Here is a 19,903-nt window from a genome sequence, read left to right as displayed (position 1 = left end):
TATGTTTATTTTATAGATTTTTACTAGTCAACATTTATTGATTATTTGTTATGAAGCTTTTTACTTATATTGTACTAATATTATTTTCTAGCTTTTTGCTCTAACTAACACACATTATTTACAATTCTTTTTTTTTTGTTGTCGCTGTTTTTCTTGTACCCGTCTGAGTTTGGTGTATAATTAAGTTAACAAGTAGTAAGTATTAAGGTTTAGTAATTTTCTCGGTACTTAAGCATATTTTAGAATGTTGTATTTCGGAAAGATTTAGTTTTCTATCCTAAATTGGATGTAATTTAAAATATTGACCGTATTTAACATCACAGTAATAGTAGTTAGTTACTAGCCACATATCTATTTAAAAGCCACTTCCGACACCAAAGCTAAAATGACTTAATCCTTCTTTACAGTAAATCTTTTATTACGAGTAAAATCTTAAATTTATACGTAAAAATTGTTGTGTAGTTTAAAATATCTAGAAATTTTTACTACCCAACGTATATTCATTTTTACTCATTTTAAACTTTCTTCTTCCGACCTCAAACTTTTATCTTTAACCCAAGTGACTCTCAAACAAATGTCGTTTTTTTTTTGCTTTTATCATTAGATAGACTTCTCAAACCCTGCATTTGTGTTTTTTTAAGCACGGATGACCAATTAACCCAGTGTCATTTTTGTTGGTAACATGAAATGACACTTGCTATCACCTCATTTGTTAACTAGCTTATATTCATCACAGTTTCTCAACTGAATGATGCTCTTTAAGTTGGTACAAGTGTTATATTCTCCTTAGAGTCTTTGGGAAATTTTTAACCCTCGTTGTATTTAAATTATTTGCTCTTAAATTTGTATAAAACTGATAATGATTTGAATACAGTGATATACTGTAAAGAAAATTTAAAGAGATCTGTCTATGGCACAATTAAGGGTTCGTACAGGTAATAAGGTATTCTTCGTTAAAACAATATTTTAAAATACTTTTCTTTGTGAGGATTGTTATTTAATGTAAGCAATAACTCTAAATTGTTTAAGGTAGACCCTATATTAAAGGCTTAGCTGTTATATTTGGGAATTGTGTTAGCCATTTGCTGAGTCAGCAAATTTTTTATAGCTTCTTTTTTATTATTACTTTATTCCCTTATCCATAACCCATCTTACCCAAATATATTTAAAAAAAATTTAATGTTTAAAAATAACATGAAATATTTTTTTGCTTACTCAGCAAATATAATTTGCTCACATGCTACTGACTTGCATAATTCTAAAGCTACCAAAAAATATATGGTTAGAGTTATCATGAGAAATAATTACCCACTTTTACCTGGAAATTGTCTTATTGAACATACATGTAATGCACTTTTTAGCCTCAATCACTGTTATTTAATAACTGCCAGATAACCGTTTTGTTATAAATATTGCAGGAGTGTACAATTTTGTTAACTATTGAATGAATTTACAAAAAGTATTTTGCGTGCCAATTTTGTTGAGGATAAGTTCATAGATTGTGTTTTGCAATTCACTGTTCTAGAAATCATATACAATTATAAAGATTACAGTTGTAAATAATTAAATGTTTACCAGCTTGATAAAATGTCCTGTGCCAAAGATTTGTGATCATTTTCTGTTGCCCATTCCTAACCTATATAGTATTTATCTGGATCCAAAGCCGTTGGGTATAATTACTTTTTTAATTGAGCGAATAAACTATTTAATATAACATGAAAAACTTAACTTTACAACAAAGCTGAAGGATTGATGTTTAACAGACTGAAATTTTTTATATGTTTAATTTAAAATTGAATGCAATTTTAAGTTGTTAATGTACTTTTAAACTGGTTCAAAGACTTTTTAATTTGCAGCACTTCACATATGCATCAGATATTAAAAGAAAAATAGTTATTGTTTATCTGGATCCAAATTATGGCATAATTAGTTTGTTTTATTTAGTAAATATACTTTTCAGCAAAACAATAAAAAACTTATGTTAGTTTAACGCTGAAAATATTAGTAACGTAGCTTTCAAAGCAAGGTTAGACAGCCTTTTTTAAATCTTGGGCTGTTTTAATTGAGATAACTGTATAATTTAATGCAAGTCAAAGTACTTTAATCTAAAATTGAACAAAAAAGCACAAACTGTTGGTAACATTAATACAATTATTTCAAAATGTATGTCCTAGCTGAAAAGTACATCGCTGGACGTAGTATGTCAACTCCTTTTTAACATTTGTAAAATTTAAAATCAATATATTTCTGTCGATTTGAAAAACTGAATACTACAGGTTTCCAGTACACACGAAATATTAAAAATAATAAGACCAAATTTGAACAAATGGGTTACAATTATTTTTTTAATCACTATTATTAGTAGACCCCATTCTGTACTTTGTAGAATTATAGTACAGTTGAAAGTTTTTATGTATTGCTGCCTATAACATATTGAGTTTTGTGCCATAATTTACATATTGCTATGTACTAACTTTAAAACAATTCTTTACGAATGTTACACAGAATTATAGTTGTGTTATGTTTTACTACAAGATATGAAAGCCATACTTTGGTAGAATAACGACATGTTATACGAGAATACCAAATAAATTTAATATATTAACCACTTTTAAATAAAAGCAAAGTTTACAAGTAATTTTATGGTCAAGCGTATAGTAGCTAATCAGTAAGTCTAAATAGCTTGGCTACTTAATTGTGAAAGAGTTGCTGTTTTAATAGTTATAAAGACACCTTTCAACATGTTCGATAGTACTCTAGTTTGCTTATACTTCTGTAAAAACATAATTTTGCAGTTTTAAGATTAATAATACAAAGCAATTAACAAGATAAAATGTTTTGATTGAAGCATACTAAGACAATAAAAAGCCTAAAGCAAAAACAAAAGTCCAGAATATTAAAAACTATTCTTTTTGATAATTTTAATTACTGATAAAAATCGTACTTAATTTTAGTTTTATACTGTAAGCGTACTATTTAAATTGTATTTGGATTAAGTAGAATGAATATAAACTTTCTAAAGTAACTGAAGGGCATTTATTTGAAACCCAAGTTAATTTATGTATAATGATTCGTTAAACTAACTGATTCTTAACTATCTTAAAACTTTATTGTGATTCATTTTAAAAATTACTAATGTGATTAACTAAAAGGTAATCGAAATATTTTAACCAACTAAAGTTGATTCAAAAACCATTAGTTCATCAGCGTTAACAATATTAACATTTAAGCTATAAGTTACTATCATAAGGAATTCATTAACTTTTGTATAATTTTTTTATGTATGCAAAATAAAAACATACTACAACTATTTTTTCAAGATTTACCAATACAACGGTTTAAACTGAATAGGTTTGTATTATAACTATATAAATAATTGTTTATGACCATACTAGAAATACAATAAAACACATTTACAGATTTTGCGTTACTTTAAATAGAAGTATTACTTATCCTAAAATAATTGAAAATATATTTACAAAAATTTTGATAATGTACAATTACCCAGTTAAATGAAATTTAAACTCCAAACGGCATTTAAGTTTCTGTTTTCATTTTAAATTTATTTTGAACATTTTGATTTAATATTGTAACAATAAGAAAAAAAATACAAATAAAGACAAAACTATTGTGGTCAATTTTTGACTTCTTTAGGTTTGTTTTCATGTCCAAAACCTAAGTTATTATAAAATAAAATACACAATAAACTTTAAAAACATCTTTACATGCATTTTTGTTGCATACTAAAGATTGCAAAAAAGTTTTGTACGACTTAAAGTTTATAGTTAAAGTAAACAACTACAATTATCGTTTTGATTTAATTAGATTAAAATTTCAGACTTATAGAAAATTATAATAGTAAACTGGTACAAATAAACATTAACTAAACAATTTAAAATTGAGAGTTTTATTCAACACGGTGTTTCATGCAAACGCAATGATCACGATTTAAAATTTCTATAAAGTAAGACAGACAAAGCTATATATACTACTATTAGATGCTTTATTAGCATCTTACTTTATAGAGTTTTTAAATCTTGATCATTGCTTTTGCATGAAACACCGTGTTGAATAAAACTCTCAATCTGAAATTGTCTAATTAATGTTTATTTGCTCCTTTCTAGTTGAGCTCTTTATTGTGGAATTATAACTCACCTTAAAGTTAATAAAGCCATACAAAAACATTAATAGATATAAAATATAAGTAAAAAATATCTAAAAAAAACACCAGCAAGTAGCAGCTTCAATTTTTGTTTTATAAGCTTACAGCATAAGCTGGTTTGTCTTTCATAAACATACAACATAATTTTAAGTTACTTTATACTTGGCAACTCAGATCTTATAAGAAAAAATTAAAAACTATTACTTACTTTCAGCTAGTATAACATTTTATAATGGCTTAATTTAAATTACTAGTTTAAAACTATCGTTTAACATTTTAACGTTATTGTCTATTTTAAACTATGTTTAATACACATATTCTATAAACTAAATTTATTAATGTTTATGGAAAATTAAAAATTTCAGTTCTGTTTTAAACTGTAGCGTCTACATGTTGTTTTATTTCAGTTTAATTTTGTTGAGTTTTAACAAACAAAACTTTTCATGTTTTTTAATATACATAAGTGACTATAAGTTAAAATCTTAGTACTTAACTTAATATGGACTACTTTTAACAACATTTGGATACAGTCGTGTAACTTAATTCCAAATAAAAAAGTTAAAAAAGAGGTTTATTAGTTTCTTTTTGTTCAAAGCTAATCGACAAATTTTACTTCTATGAGCCTAATGACGCATTAATTTTTAAAATCAAACACAGAGTTTCTATTGAAAACATATATGTACTATTACACATAGCAATATTCCTTGGCTTGTTAAAAATATTAAATTTATAAGTTTATATTGCTAACGTTTACACTTAGAATCTAAATGTTGTTTAATTTTAATTTTTGTACATGTGCAATGGACAACAGTATTGAAAAACAAATTTATTATGTTTAATAATCATTTTACTGTATAACCTGAGTCTGTTAATGTAATAAACTTAATAATACTTTATTTAAACTTTCTAGACTTTTACTCTAGTAAAAAATTCAAAAATAATGTTACTCACAATAACTAGTTTAGTTTTTCTTTATTTTTACCTGGATATGTATTCAAATAACGTAGCACTTAAACACATATTTGTATGAGCATTCTCTTATTACTGATTTATTCTCAAAAATAAAGATGATAATTACATTTACTTATTTTTATCCTTTAGTGACGTAACAAACAAATGTTTGCGTTGTTTGTATATATATAAAGGTTATTTGCATGTTCACAGCAAGGTGCATTGTAAGTTCCTAAAAAGAACTTGCTTGAGCACCAACATTGAAACCATTTTATATAGGCAGTATATTCTGTATCATAATTGCAATTTGCATTATATAATAAACTTTAAACTAAAGTTAAAACAACAGTGGTCTTAATCCTGTTGAGTACTTTTTTGTAAAGACATGTTGGTGCCTTCGGCGCTTTTGATCCTTTTACTCTAACCCACCCACTCCGCCCTAGTGTTTCAATTTTGATTTATATTTTGCTTGTAGTCTAGTGTTTGTGATAGCGACATAGCGTCATTAAAGTAAGTTTTTACTCATCACACTGTTAATTAGTTCCTTTAGTTTTAAAAACTTAAACACAAAAACGAAACAGGCATGTAAAAGTTCAAGCTTCTTACACGCAGTGTTGTTTTTAAAAAACTTCTTAGTTGTTGTAACTTTCTAAATAAATATATACTTCTTCTGTATGCTAACGTTCGTGAGTAACGTTAGAATATATCATAAAATTTTTAATTTGTTAGATAATATTTATGTTTTAACTTAAATAGGTGATTTTATCGTATTAAAACCTTTATTTTAACTTTTTATTAAATGTTATATATTAGATAAAAAAATTGTAACCAAAAACAGTATTTGAAAATAAAGGAGATTAAATTTCTACTTGTTAAACTTTTTTTCTTATTTTATTAATAGTAAAATTGATAAAACTGTGTTCAATTGAAACAAATAAATAAAATAAATATAGAACTAAGGTTGAAAATTCAAAATAAATTATAAATATAATTACTTAAGATCATGTTTTACACAGAAGTAAAGAATTTTTAAATTAATATTTAAAGCTTTGGGGTTGTGGGTTTTCTTTGAATATAATTAAACTAAGTTTTCAACTTGATTTATGTTTTCATTGCAGGCTAGTGTATGTGTCGTTACATTATATTGATTTTAAACAAGTTAAAGAAAATAAAGACAAAAGTTTATAAAATGTACAAATAATGTTTGTTGTACGCAGTAATGCTTTTTAAAACTTGATATGCCGCGTGTACTGAGTCTTCTGAGACTATGATTAAATATAATGTTCACCTAAATGTTAACGTTTGTGAGCAACTTCAGAATATCTTTTTATTTTTTGTTAGTTATGTTTTACTTTAACTTTTGTAGTTAGTCGTTTGTAAATTAATTTGAAATCACTGTATAAAAACTAAATTACACATTCGAATTTTTTATTCGTTAAAACAAGGCTTTTAATTTAAGTGTTTAATTAATAGTTTTCAGATTTGGTTTAAATTTTCATTGTAAGCTAACGTTTGTTTAGTCGATATATTTTTAATAGTTAAATCCAGTGGCGTCGCGTGGTATTTTGTTTAGGTGGTGCAGAATTAAAAAAAAAATCAATTGTTTTAATAAAAATATATTTTTACTGTCAAGTTTGAAAACAACTGAACTTTTGCTACACCTGAAGATAAGCTTTGCTTTTAAGGGCATAGGGGGGATAAAACACTTTTTTTCACAATTTGATCTTATTTTATGTAGTTTTTACTAAGCTACAAGATGCTTTTTACAGATTTTAAAAATTCAGTACATGTTTTAAGATATAGCCGGTCAAAGTCAAAGGCAACAAAAGGTTCATAATGGGAGGCACAAACTAAAACAGTGTTTAAAAAAATGTTTTAACCCCCCCTCCTCCCCTTTATGCCCTTAACATCTACTTTAGAATTATTTTACTGAAATTACTTTATACAGTTTTAATTTAACTACAAGTCATCTTTTATCAATATTAAAAATTCATTAAAATTTTTGAGATATGGTAATTCACAGTCAGAGGTACAAATGAATCCTTATTTTTATAATATAAACTCAAACAACAAATAAATCAAATCACTAAAATCATATCTTTTTTTATAAGTTGGCCTCAAAATCTTTAGATGTTTATTTTATAAAACAAAAAAAAAATGCTAAATTAGATATTTAAAACACCAAAAAAAAAGTTATAACAAAAGTTTTTTTTTTTGTATATATAAAAATATATATTGATACTTGAAAATTTTAAATTTCTCTTCAACAAAAGTATAAAATTTTATAAAAATTAGGATGAAAAAGTTTAATTAAAAATTGTTTTAAAAATGATGGAGAATATAGGTTTTCAGTAAAGTTGTATTTTTTGCTGTTTTGGTTTGCTCCTTGTATAATAAATTATTGTACTCTCTGGCTTTGACTGGTTGTAACTAAAAGTTTAATTGGAAATTTCAACTTTATTAAAGAGTAACTATTAGCTTTCTGAAAAAGTTAAAATAAGAACAACATTTAAAAAAGTGCCTATAAACCTTCCTATCCCCCCTTACCCCTCACTATTTTGCACTTTTTTTTTACAAACATTAAGATTTTTATTAACTTTTTTTCTAATTTTAATGTTTTTTTTTTGGAGGTTTAAAATTCAATAGTTTTTTAAGGGTATCTTTTCTTTACATAATTTTAATTTGTTTTTCATTTTGATGACAGTATTTTTGTCAGGAGCTCAACTTTTTTAAGTTTATTTGTGAGGCTGTTGAACTTTTCATAAATTTTAAAGATAACTTATAAATATGTAACCATTATTGAAGTAAAAATTTAGTTAGTTAGTTTTCATGTGGCCATAGGAGTAAAACACTTATTTTTTAATTTTAAATAAGCTTGTTATTTTCAGAGTAAAAATTAAAACTGCTTTAGTCAGCCTGAATATTTTTCTAATTTGGTCTGTTTTAATTTATCTTGGGTCATCTTGAGTTTTTAACATTTCTAAGTTATCCTGATTATGAGGCAAGGCAACCATGTTTCAACAATTTTATCTAAATTTTTTGCTTTGTTTATGAAAAAATTAAACCAAAATTCATATAAAGTAGAGGTAGACTAAATTTTCCTAAAATGTTAAACTACTCTAAGTAATCAAAGTTTCTAAGTTAAGGCTATTTACTTTATTTAAATATGTGATTGTTTAAATAATACTATTTTTTATTTAATATAAACCTAAAATATTTTTCTGTAAGAGTGAACTAGAAGTCTATAATAAACTTCTTAATTCTTTTTTTCAGAACTTGAATTTTATTCTTTATTTTATTAACTTTATGATAACAATAATCAGTTATAGTTAAGTTTATGTATGCAGATTAAAATAAAAAATCAAATTTTTAAGACTTTGGTGATTTAGGGTTTTTATATTTTTTCAAAATATGCAATTTATGGCAAATTTTTTAATAGAAGTGATCTGTTAAATTTAAAAAATTATGTGGGTACATAAACTCAAGTTTAATCCTTTGCAGTAGCTTAGCTTTGTTTTTATTCTATGTTTACAATAGCTTGTAGATGATACTTAAGCAGTCCTGTTTTAGGGAGTTTTCAACTTAGCTTACTTACCGCAAGATATTGATTTTGCGGTAATTCTTGAAGAAATTTTGCTTTTTTGAGTTCATTTGCGGCAGTCAGCTAAGAGTTTGCGGCAGTGAAGTGAGCAAAATGGTCGTTTTCAAAACTGAAGTTTTAAAAGAAATTTCGTTCAAAAAAATAACGAAAACGTTATAAATACTTTTTTTTTTCTTACAAAATTTCAAGGTGGTGCAGTTGCGGCAGTGCAACACCCCACGCGACGCCCCTGGTTAAATCTATATAAAATTAAAATAAGTATAACAACAAATTAAAAGTATCAAAAATATGATATTTATCTTGTTTAAATAAGACAAAAGTTTATGTATGTTTTTTTTCTACAAGCTTGATAACTTTGTTAGTAGAAGTAAAATTTCATTTTTTATTTGAAAATAGTAGATAGTCTTAATTTATTGTCCTAAAAAATTGTTTCAGTTGTTTTCGAAAAGTGCACAGCAAGTATTTAAACAAGAAACAATTAAACTTGGTTTAAATTAAGTAAGATTACTGCACGTCTTTTATATTCATACTTTCTTTTTGATATTTATTTTAAATTTTAGTTTTTCAAGTTTTGATTCTGATAGTTTGCAAAAAATTAACCATGTCATTTTATATTTAGATATAAGAGATCATCAGTTGTTTTAAATAAAACTTATTCAAATAGATTTAACAGTAGTTTCACAATATTATAACAACAAATATTATAACTGTTATAAGATTTATTTGTTTATAATAAACTGTGAAAGCGAAGTATAAAGCAATTTATTAAAAATATTCAAATAAAAAAAAGATAATCAATTAGAAAATACTAATAATTATAGAAATTAAAAAGGCACTTACTTTTGTTATCAAAAAAAAAACAAGTTTTTAAATTACTTACTTGACACTTAAACAATTTATTCAGTGTTATATAGAAAATTTTAGCAAGTATTCTATTATTTAAATTGTAAATCGGTACTATTCCAATTAAATTAGCCTAAAACGACCATCTACCACACTTTAAATGTAACAATCATTTATATATTCTAAATCATAGAGTGGAACTTATGAAAGCCCTTACAGGTTTTAAAAACTGTTTCATAAAACAAAAACTAAAAAATAATATTTAACATAGGTACAAGTTGTAAAAGATCATGCAAAAAGCGTGCAAAATTTGAAATTATTAGCTTTAGTTAAATGTATATTTATAAATAACAAAACACTGAAAAATAAAAAAAGGATCTTCAACTAAAAAAAAGGGAAAGGAAAAAAGACTTGAAGATGACTACAAAAACAGATTTAGTAGAAAATTAAAAAAGCATTACATATAATTGTTTTGGTTTTGTCAGTTTGTGTGTAGCATATGTTTGTAGTTTTAAAGATAAAACGTTTCTGAATGAACGTATTTCTTGAATGATCAGGTTAGCATAGTAAGAAACATTGTTGTAATAAATGTTCATTAATGTGAAATGCATTTTTCAATTAGTTTCTTTTCTTTTATAGCTATTTATTACTTGTAGAATGAAAAACTCTCGATGTTACAGAATTTTAATATATAACTTGACTTTGAATGTCATATGCACTTAAAGTTTTTCATATCATCAGTATATACACACTTATATGTTTTACATAGATAAAAAACTGAGAAAAATTAGGTTCTCAAATGATTTTACATTTAACTTTTTAATGGTAACTTTTTGAACATTTTGTATTAGTTTTTTTTAGTGTAAAAATACACGCAATAAATGCTAATTGTAATGACAAGTTAAAATAATTTGTTTTATAAGTATCTCATGAAAATATTAAACTCAACCAACTTGTATTATTGTTCGACTCTGTTTTTTTAATTAAACCCAGGTGTAATTCAGATTTCCTCTTTCTAAATTTATATTAATATAACAGTGGTTATTAATTATTGGAAAAATAAAATAGTTTATTTTAAAACTGTTTCATTTTAATGAGAAAATATTTAAAATAGATAATTTTTTTTATTGTTAGATTTTAACGCTGTGTTTCAAATAAACCCAGGTAAGCTTCCGATTTTCTTTTTTAAGTGGTTTTAGTAATACAGGGATTCCCAACCAAGACAATGCCCGCCCCTTTAAAGGGGATTTCGGCTACAAGGGTGCGTTAATTAGTAAGGCTAAATAACTGGGTAGTTAGCTGTTAAGTAAGCGATTATTTATAAAGTTTCTGCCAAGAAGGCGTTTATGAACATGAGTATCATTTTGTTGAGAAAATACTAAACAAATTTAGTTTGTACTATTGTTGTTTAATAAACCCAAGTATGCTTTAGATTTTATTTTTAACTTATGTTAATGAAACAAGGTTTCCCAAAGTGGACAAAACCCGCCCCTTTAGGAGTGATTTTGGCTACAAAGGTGCAATAATTAGTAATACGACAAAAATTAACTGGGTAGGCAACTATCAAACAAGTGAAATTTTAAAGATTCTGCCAAGAAAAATATGAGTTTCGTTAACCTGTTGCTGTAGAATATTTTTTTCACAATGATTTGCACACAGCTTTTTAAAAGTTTTAGAAACAAAAGTAAAAAATATTAAGTAGATTGTTTTGTTGTGTAAATACGTGAAATATTTTACAAAATCAACAAATAAGTTAGTAGAAATACTTCACTAAGTTTACACTTTCGAATTTTAGAATTACAATTTGAAAAGTAGTTATTGATTTACTGAAAATTCTTAAAATACTTAATGATATAAACTTATTTAGAACTATAAAAAAACATTTTTAGCGTTATATAAATTGAAAGTTCATTCAAAAAAGATCTTAGATTTATTTTAAGGATTAACTATAATTAGGTGTTACTTGAAACAACCTCTTACTGCAAACTGAAAAATATAAAACTACTATAACACAGAAATTTAATTATATTCAATTGTTCAAAAGGACCTAATTTTCTTGATCAAATTATTTTGATAATTAAATAAAACAACTCTATTAAGGATTATGATAATCTAAAATATGCATTTCTAAAACTGTTAATAAAGTTTGTAAAAAAAATGAAAGAAACAATATTAACTGAGTAGATAAACTATCAACTTATAAGATAACAAATGCAGGGTTGTCATAATTCTCACTTGTATAACAAACTAGAAAATGTTATTTTGCTTGAATTTATAGTAACTTAGCTGAAAAGCATCACAAAGTTTCAAATATGCAACCAAATATACATGTAAGATGAATTTATGCTTGATGGTTTAGCAACAATTTTTAATGTTAAAAACTCTCAAGTATAAAACTGAGTGCTCAATTCAAGATTATAACCTTTTTTTAGTAAAAGTTTTAACTTAAGTCCGCCTACATAAACTTTTTCTAAATATTTACAAAATTAAAATGATCATATGTAAAATTTTTATCAAGTTTTTTTATAATCATCATAAACTTAAAAGTGTTCTTATACTAAAAAACCTTGTACCTTACTTATGTCTGATAAAGTTTTAATAAGAATCAAGTTGTTGATATGTACCAGTCAATGCTTTTATCTTTAGAGACCAAGTAGCTACTTGGTAAGGAAAAAAACTAAGGAACCAGAAACTTTAAATAAAAACTTAATATAGAAATAGATTGAAGTTAATTTTAAAAGTGTTTTTAAGAAGAAACTAAAGTTTACTGCTTTACGTTGCGGTCAAAATATTATTTTAAAATATGATAAATCAACTACCTTCTAATCAAACAATAAAAAAAATAAAACTCGTAATTCAAAACATACAGACAAACAAATAATACAAAAATTTACGCAGAAAAATTAAAGAAAATAGTAGTTTATTATAAAAGAAAGTTACAAATTTAATATAGAGTAATAACGAAACAATATTGATAGTTTTTAAATTTTGGCATATTTTAATTACATAGTAAAATAAAATTTTTAATTGCATTACGTATGTTGTAAAATTAAAATAACAAAATTTAATTTTTATTTGATTTCAAACAAATGTATGCTTCTTTTTCAATATACAGGTTTATTTTACTGATCAAATGTTATGAAAATTTTAGTAGTATGTTTAGTAGTCTTTAATGATGCTAGAAAAATTGAAGAATCTAATTTGACTTATAAAAGCTTTTCTAAATAAAATATATTGACCTGAATACTTTTTAAATTTTGCATTAGAGAAAAATAAAAAGGCAACAAATTTTTTTTGTGATTGTTTAAAATTAAAATAAAAAATTACACATAAGTTACTTTTGCTATAACACTTAACTCTATTTTAAAGTTGATCAATTATGTGATTAAACGACAGTTTTAGAGTTTTTAAAGTTAACACCAAAGCTAGTTTTCTTCATAAAGAATAAAAGCAAATGATTACTTCTTTTCAAAAAAAAATTTCAAGTTCGACAAATAAATTCTTGAGTAAAATATCAATTAAGTGCTATCAAAAATAGATTACTTACATCAAAAGTAAATACTGAAGTTTTTTGTCTGAATTTTAATCACATGGAAGCTAATCAACTTTTTAGAGAATAAAGGTAAAAAACTAGTTAGTTTTGTTAAACTTTAAACGAAAAATCTTTCAACGAAAAAACAACTACATGTTATTATGACGTCACATCAAACTTCGCCCTGGTTGTCCCTCGCGTTGTACTCAACCCAATCAAGAGCAATAGGAGCCGACAACATCTGATCAGTAATTTTGAAAGATTCTACCAATTGTAAGGAATATGGTGATATTTCTTCACATAAACCAGCTACTACGTTGTTCAGCTGTTAATTATATTTTTTAGTTATAGTTATAAACTTTTATGGTATAAATCTTATTTAGTTCGTTATTAGTTCTAGATGTAACCAACTGGTTAGCAACGTAATACCCAAGATTTAATTACTTAAATGAAGATAGCTTAAAAACAAATACAAAACTGACATTCCCAGCAGTCTTAGGAGTGACCAACTGATAACTAATGTTACGAAATAGCCAAGACACAACTACTTAAATGTGAATAAAAGTAAATTAAACAAAAACTAACGTTTCTAGCAGTCTTAGGGGTCACTAGTTGATTAGCCACGTAATATCCGAGATCTTTCTGGACGACATCCAGCAAGTACAAATGGTGAAGTTTGCTCAAAATTTCTTTGTTCGCTGAATTCTCTTCTACAATTTGAGAGAACCTCTCGCTTACAAGCCTCTCTCCGAATCTTCGCGCGCAACTCTAAAATGGTTTTATTCGTAAAAGTTTCAGCTGTAAGGTTTTAGCAAAGCTGAGTTTTGGTTTTAGTCATAAAGCTCGGGTGAGTCTGGGACAATCGGTTTTAGTCAGCAAAACTAATTTTATGTATTTATATGACTCCTAATTAGATAATCCTAAAATATTAACTTATATAAAATTAAGTTTTTATCATGTAGCTCTGTTAATAGGCACTTAAGCTCTTAAATAAAATTTTACTGGTGAATTTATTGTTTCTTTATTTTAAGAATTTAAGTAAATCATTCTATAAGCAGAGACTTAATAACTTAATGAAGTTTAAACAATTTGTTTAAAGCAACCAAGTGATTTATTTAGGTTAGCAAGAAAAATTAAAAAATACTTGTCTTTTCCTAAAATTATGTCAGAATTTGTAAAAGTTCAACCTTTTTATTCTTTTACACTTAAAAACAATTTTAAAAATAACTTTCTGTAAAAACAGTCCGCAATCTAAAGGCTCAAGTTGATAGATATTGTCAACAAAAAAAACATCATTAATCTTTGGTTATTTTGTTTAAATTTTCAATAAAATGTATGATTTAAGGATAAATTAAAAACAATATCCTTTTAAAAACAGAAACATTTTAAATAGCTTAACGACCTTGTTATCAATGGCACTCTAAACTTTTCATTAGAAACAATAAAAACAATACAAATTTTACCTTAATTGACCATGTGGCAACAATTTCAAATTATTTTCAATTTATACTCGATGTATTTGTATAAAACTTAAAAAACAAATATTGTATAAACATTTGTTCAAACCTGTACGAGGTCGCTCTGTTTCAGCATCCACTCATCGAACAAACCGATTTTTCCCGCCTTTTTCAGTTTCCCGCCAAGTTCCATAAACTCCATATTTTCCCGCTTCGCCAGCAAGTTGAACAGGAATTCAACATCGTTCAAATCTGCAAAGAAAAAACTGTTTAAAAAACTCTGCAAGAATTTATTATAAGTATAAAATATTCATAAGCTAAACTATAACACATTTTATTTAAATTCTACTTGTTGATTTTTAAAACCAAATTAAACAGAGGTTTCATTTTAAACCTATAAAAATTTTTATGAAGAAGTAGATTTTAGAATTGCAAACAGGGTTGTTAGCTTATTTTTAGAAGCAAAAATAAAACTGACACCTGTAGAAAAATAAAGTTGAAACTTTATAATTATTAAACCAGCATTAAATCATTGTATACTTAACTTTAAAGCACTATTGAAACAAAATAAATACTAGGTTTACGTTTAATTCTACTAATTAAAGTAAAAAGGATTTGAATAAGTTTTACTTAAAAATGATAAAGTTTTTAAACTAAATTAACAAAGTAATTAAGCCTTCCAGAGTTTATATGTTTATCAGAAGACGTCCAATAAAAGTGTCTGGTAGTAACTGTTTAATAATTCTAACTTGTGCGTACAAGTTCTAAAATGTTTTAGTAGGAAATATAATCTAAAAAGGCATCTAATCAACGACAAATGGGAATTTATAAAATTTGATTAAAAAAATTTGTACTTAATAGTAAATGACGTCACTAAAGGTTTCACAGTCAGCTTTCTACTTGAAAAATTTTTTTTTTGAGAATTGAATCAGAGTTTACTTCTTCAAAGTCATGAATTGTTGTGCGCATTAGAAAATTTAAGCAAAACAAAAATTAGCTTGATTAAATACGAACTAGACTAGATTCGTGGATAAGTTTAAAATATTTCTAAACTGAGTAATTATTTATAGTAAATAGAGCAATATTTTTTAGCTAAGACATAAAATAAAATAATCTGAATAATAAAAATTTGATTATTCTAATAAAACTAAACTTTTAATGGTAAGATGGTCTCAACAACATTAAATAAAATCAAAAAAGGCTGTAAAGTCCAAATAATGAAAAAATAGCTAAGTTGTAAAAATATTCAAACACTCCTGATTGGGTAGAAACTTCAAATATCATAAAATACAACTAAAATATTTTTAGAAAGTTTCATCGTTGTATTAAGTAGAAATTTGTAGGAACACATATAAATATAAACTTAAAATGTTTTACGATTTACTTTCAATATTTTTTATTGACATGATCTTTAGTCAGTAACAGTGAAAAAATAATTCAACTTGTGATTCAACCAGATAGGTATGTTTACAAAAATGTTGAAAATTAATTGGCTTCCAAATAAAGCTAAGAACTATCATATAAATGTGTTGTATGTGAGTTTTTATGTAATAATATCAGTGAGCGCTGAGCTCGCATGAACCAATTGTCAATATTGAGAAATGTTATTTAAGATAAATAAGATATGGATGTATAACTTGATTTTTCAAGTTCACATACAATCAACTACTGCAATTATTTGTTCAATATTCAAAAAAAAAATCAAAATTACACTAGAAATTTTGCAGCTTTTGATTGTAAAATTTAAACTGTTTTGATTGAAATAAAGTTTACAAAAAAAAAAAAAAGGAATTGAATAAGTTCTATTTAAAAAAAAAAAATTTTTAACTCATTTAACAAAATAATTTAGAATTCCAATTTTATAGTACTTGTTTGAAAAACGTTATGAATATGTATTCACTAAAAATAATTAGATTGTTTCAACTTGTGTTTACAAGTTTACAAATATATCAGTCAGCAAATAATTAAATAATATGTCAATTGTACGACAAGTTGGAATTTATAGAAATTGATTAAAAAAAACTGTGATTAATAGTTAGATGACGTCACTAAATCTGTCAGAGTGAGTTTTAAACTAAATACTAACAACTTAATTTCAAAATAGAATCAAATTTGCTGTTGTTCACTTTACAAATTTGCCCTCTTTGAAGCAAAATAAATACAAGCTTGACTCAATACAACCTAGCCTAGATCCGACCAAACTTATAAAATATTTTTAAATTGCGTAAAAAAACTGTGATTATTTTAATAAAAACCAACTTTTAATGATAAGATTGTCTCAACTATATTAATATAATCTAAAAAAGTCTGTAAATAATTAAAGAAAACAATGAAGTTGACTAGCTTCAGTAAAAATAATATTTTATATAATACTATGCTGAGTGGGTAGTAACCTTTATTTTATAAAATACAAATATTTTTAAAAGTTTTTTTGTACTATCAATATATTTATACGAATACTGATGAATATAAGACCTACATTCAAAATTCTTTCATTAAAACAACTTTTTAGTCAGCGATAGTAAATAGATGATTCAACTTGTTAAACCAATTTATACATGTGCTCACAAAACCAGTGAAAATCAGTTCGAATTAATACAGCTAAGAACTACTAAAAAAACTTTTTATTTGTAAATTGTCATACGCTAGTATCAGGGAAAACGCAAAACCTAATTTGTAAATTTTTAATGTGCAGACTTAAAGTTGTTAAAGTTAATTATCATATAATAGATGTAAAATATAACTTGTGATTACAAGTTTAAAAATAAGTATTTTTAGACATTTCTTTAGCATTTAAAAAAATCTATTAGAAAATTATATTTATTATACAAAATTACAGATGTAAATGGTTTGTGGATTAAAATAACAAAAATAAAACAATATTTTTTCCAATTGCACACATTTAATGATCAAAAGTGCAACTTTAATGTATTCAAAACTAGTTCAATACATTACGTTGGGAAAAATGGTTCATTGTTAAGTGTCTAAAAATAGACAGAGATAAGTATTTGACAAGTTTCTTTCAATACAACTTTTGAGTTTATTACAGTAAGACGGATATATTTATTATATTAACTTGCTGCCATATGGGGAGCTTACTAATATTATCTATTTTTACCTTACTTACTGAAATAAATCATTACTTACAGAAATAAATCATTTAATGATCTACAGATTCCATTATTTTCAGACACTGTCATGATTACGACATTTGAGTGTTTTGAACTTTTTTTTACAAGTTTATAAATATTTCAATTGTCACAATTCAACTGTTTACATGTTGCAATTATAAACAAGTGGCACTATATTTAGATCAAATATTTTTTTTTAATTTTTCAGTGAAGGACTTCACTTAACATCTAAGATTCTGCATTCAAGTTAATTATGATTTAATGATTTAAGAATCAATTGTAACAACTGGTATTAAATAATAAGCTTTTAATTCATTTTCCTGCATCAACTTTCACAATGCGCAGTCTGCAAGGGAAAAACCCCAAGTTCGAAACAGCTCCTGAAGAGAAAATAGAGCTTTCTAAATACCATATAAAGTTTCTAGATCGAAAACTAAAAGAAATAAAAAAAAGCTCACCACGGATTTAGCTTAATACTAAGCTGCAGCAGTTCAATTCTCTTTAAATGTGCTAAATTCTAATGTTTTATATTTTTACTCTGAACAGTTTTAGTTATTTTAAACTAAGGGCAAGAATTTTTAAAACCGAAATAAATGTTGTTTTAAAAAACAAAGCTGCAGCCACTAATATACTCACAAAAAGTATGTTAGATTGATCTGAAGCTCAATATACGCAAATTTTAGGGTAAATTAATGAAGGGTAACTTCTTTGTTTATTACATGTTATTTGTTTACAACCAATGAAATTGCTTTTGTAAAAAAAAATTCAAATCAACTTGGTTGGGTTAGTAGCCTTGGTTTTTAAAAGCCAAGTACAAAAAATATTTGTAGAAAGTTCCATTCTACTATCAAATCAAAATTGGTATGAACACACATAAATATAAGTTTACAACATCTAAACTGTTTAAAGATGTCTTAAGAACTACTTCAAAATTTTCTTTAATTAATATTATATTTGTTCAACAACAATAAAAAGATACCAGATAGGTAATCACAGATTTTTACAAAACTATTTAAAACCAATTGTCAGTAATATAGCTAAGAACTATTAAAAAAAAAAATTGTTTGTGAGCTTTCATATAACAATACCAATTTGATTTTTGAAAACCAAAAACGCAAAAACCAATTTGTAAATTATTAGTGTGCATAAAAGTTAATTATAATGTAACAGATGCAAAATAAAACTTGTGATTACAAGTTTACAAATATGTATTCTACTTCATTATCATATCTAAAGGTATTTGAGCAGATGAAACTTTATGCTCAAAAATTTGAAAAGAAAATTTTCCTATTTTTAATTAAATTGCATAAACAAACTTATCAGAGTCAACTTGTAAATATGCAAACTAAATTTCTAGTGATTTTTTGAAACAAATTTATAAAGTTTATGCATTGGAAAATGGTAGTTTTGTGTTGAAAAATTACACAACTATAAGTAGTATAATTAAATAATACAACAGTATTCTCAAAAAAAAAGGTTGTATTATTGAGTTTTAATTTAACAAGAACACATATGGATATCCTAACGTAAACTAACTATTTAAATATTATAAATAAATATGTTTTAAGGTTAACCTTAAATTATTTCCTAATTAAAGAAAAATTTCTAATTTGCAGTAGTGCTGGACTTTAAAACTAACTGTGAAACAAAGTTTACAAAAAAGTTACTTTATAATTTCTCACACAATCAAATAATTATAGTCGATACCATTGAAAGAATAAAAATACTATTTGTGATTTTTATTAACTATTATTACTCAGCACACTAAAAACAACATGTATAAATTGATAATACAACAAGCTGCCCAGTATAAACTCCTAATACACATGATAAGACTTCAGACTTTAATGAAATTAGTTACTGGATTGATGTGTTGTATTAAACTTGTATCCACAAGTTTATAAATAATAATACCTCGATTCATCATTAGTTAGTTAGTTAGATAATTTTTTGAATTTATATTAAATTTTACAACAGTTTTTGTAATTTTATCCTATGACGTCACTAGACTCATCAGAGTCATTTAAATTAAATTGGTTGGGTAGTAGCCTTGGTTTTTAAAAGACAAGTAAAAAAATATTTACAGAAAGTTCCATTGTACTATCAAATCGAAACTGATATGGACACACATAAATATAAGTTTACAACATCTAAACTGTTTAAAGATGTCTTAACAATTACTTCAAATTTCTCTTTAATTCAAATTATTTCTATTCAACATTAATA

At 25.1% G+C, this 19,903-nt stretch overlaps 1 protein-coding gene across 1 annotated transcript in view; it reads right to left on the bottom strand.

Annotated features, from left to right (window-relative positions):
- Positions 1-12,662: 12,662 nt before the first annotated feature.
- LOC145840954 (uncharacterized) overlaps positions 12,663-19,903 on the bottom strand; it is an 88,368-nt gene continuing 81,127 nt past the window's right edge. The window contains exons 14-16 of the mRNA XM_082948311.1: positions 14,656-14,798; positions 13,675-13,857; positions 12,663-13,414 (exon numbers count right to left, since the gene is read on the bottom strand). Coding sequence (XP_082804437.1) covers positions 13,262-13,414; positions 13,675-13,857; positions 14,656-14,798 — 479 coding nt within the window. The 3' untranslated portion in view covers positions 12,663-13,261. The remainder of the gene's footprint in view (positions 13,415-13,674; positions 13,858-14,655; positions 14,799-19,903) is intronic.

This window comes from Thalia democratica, chromosome 7 (genome assembly GCF_965202585.1).
Source record: "Thalia democratica chromosome 7, ktThaDemo2.hap1.1, whole genome shotgun sequence".
Classification (NCBI taxonomy): domain Eukaryota; kingdom Metazoa; phylum Chordata; class Thaliacea; order Salpida; family Salpidae; genus Thalia; species Thalia democratica.
This window is presented reverse-complemented; position numbering and strand designations above follow the sequence as displayed.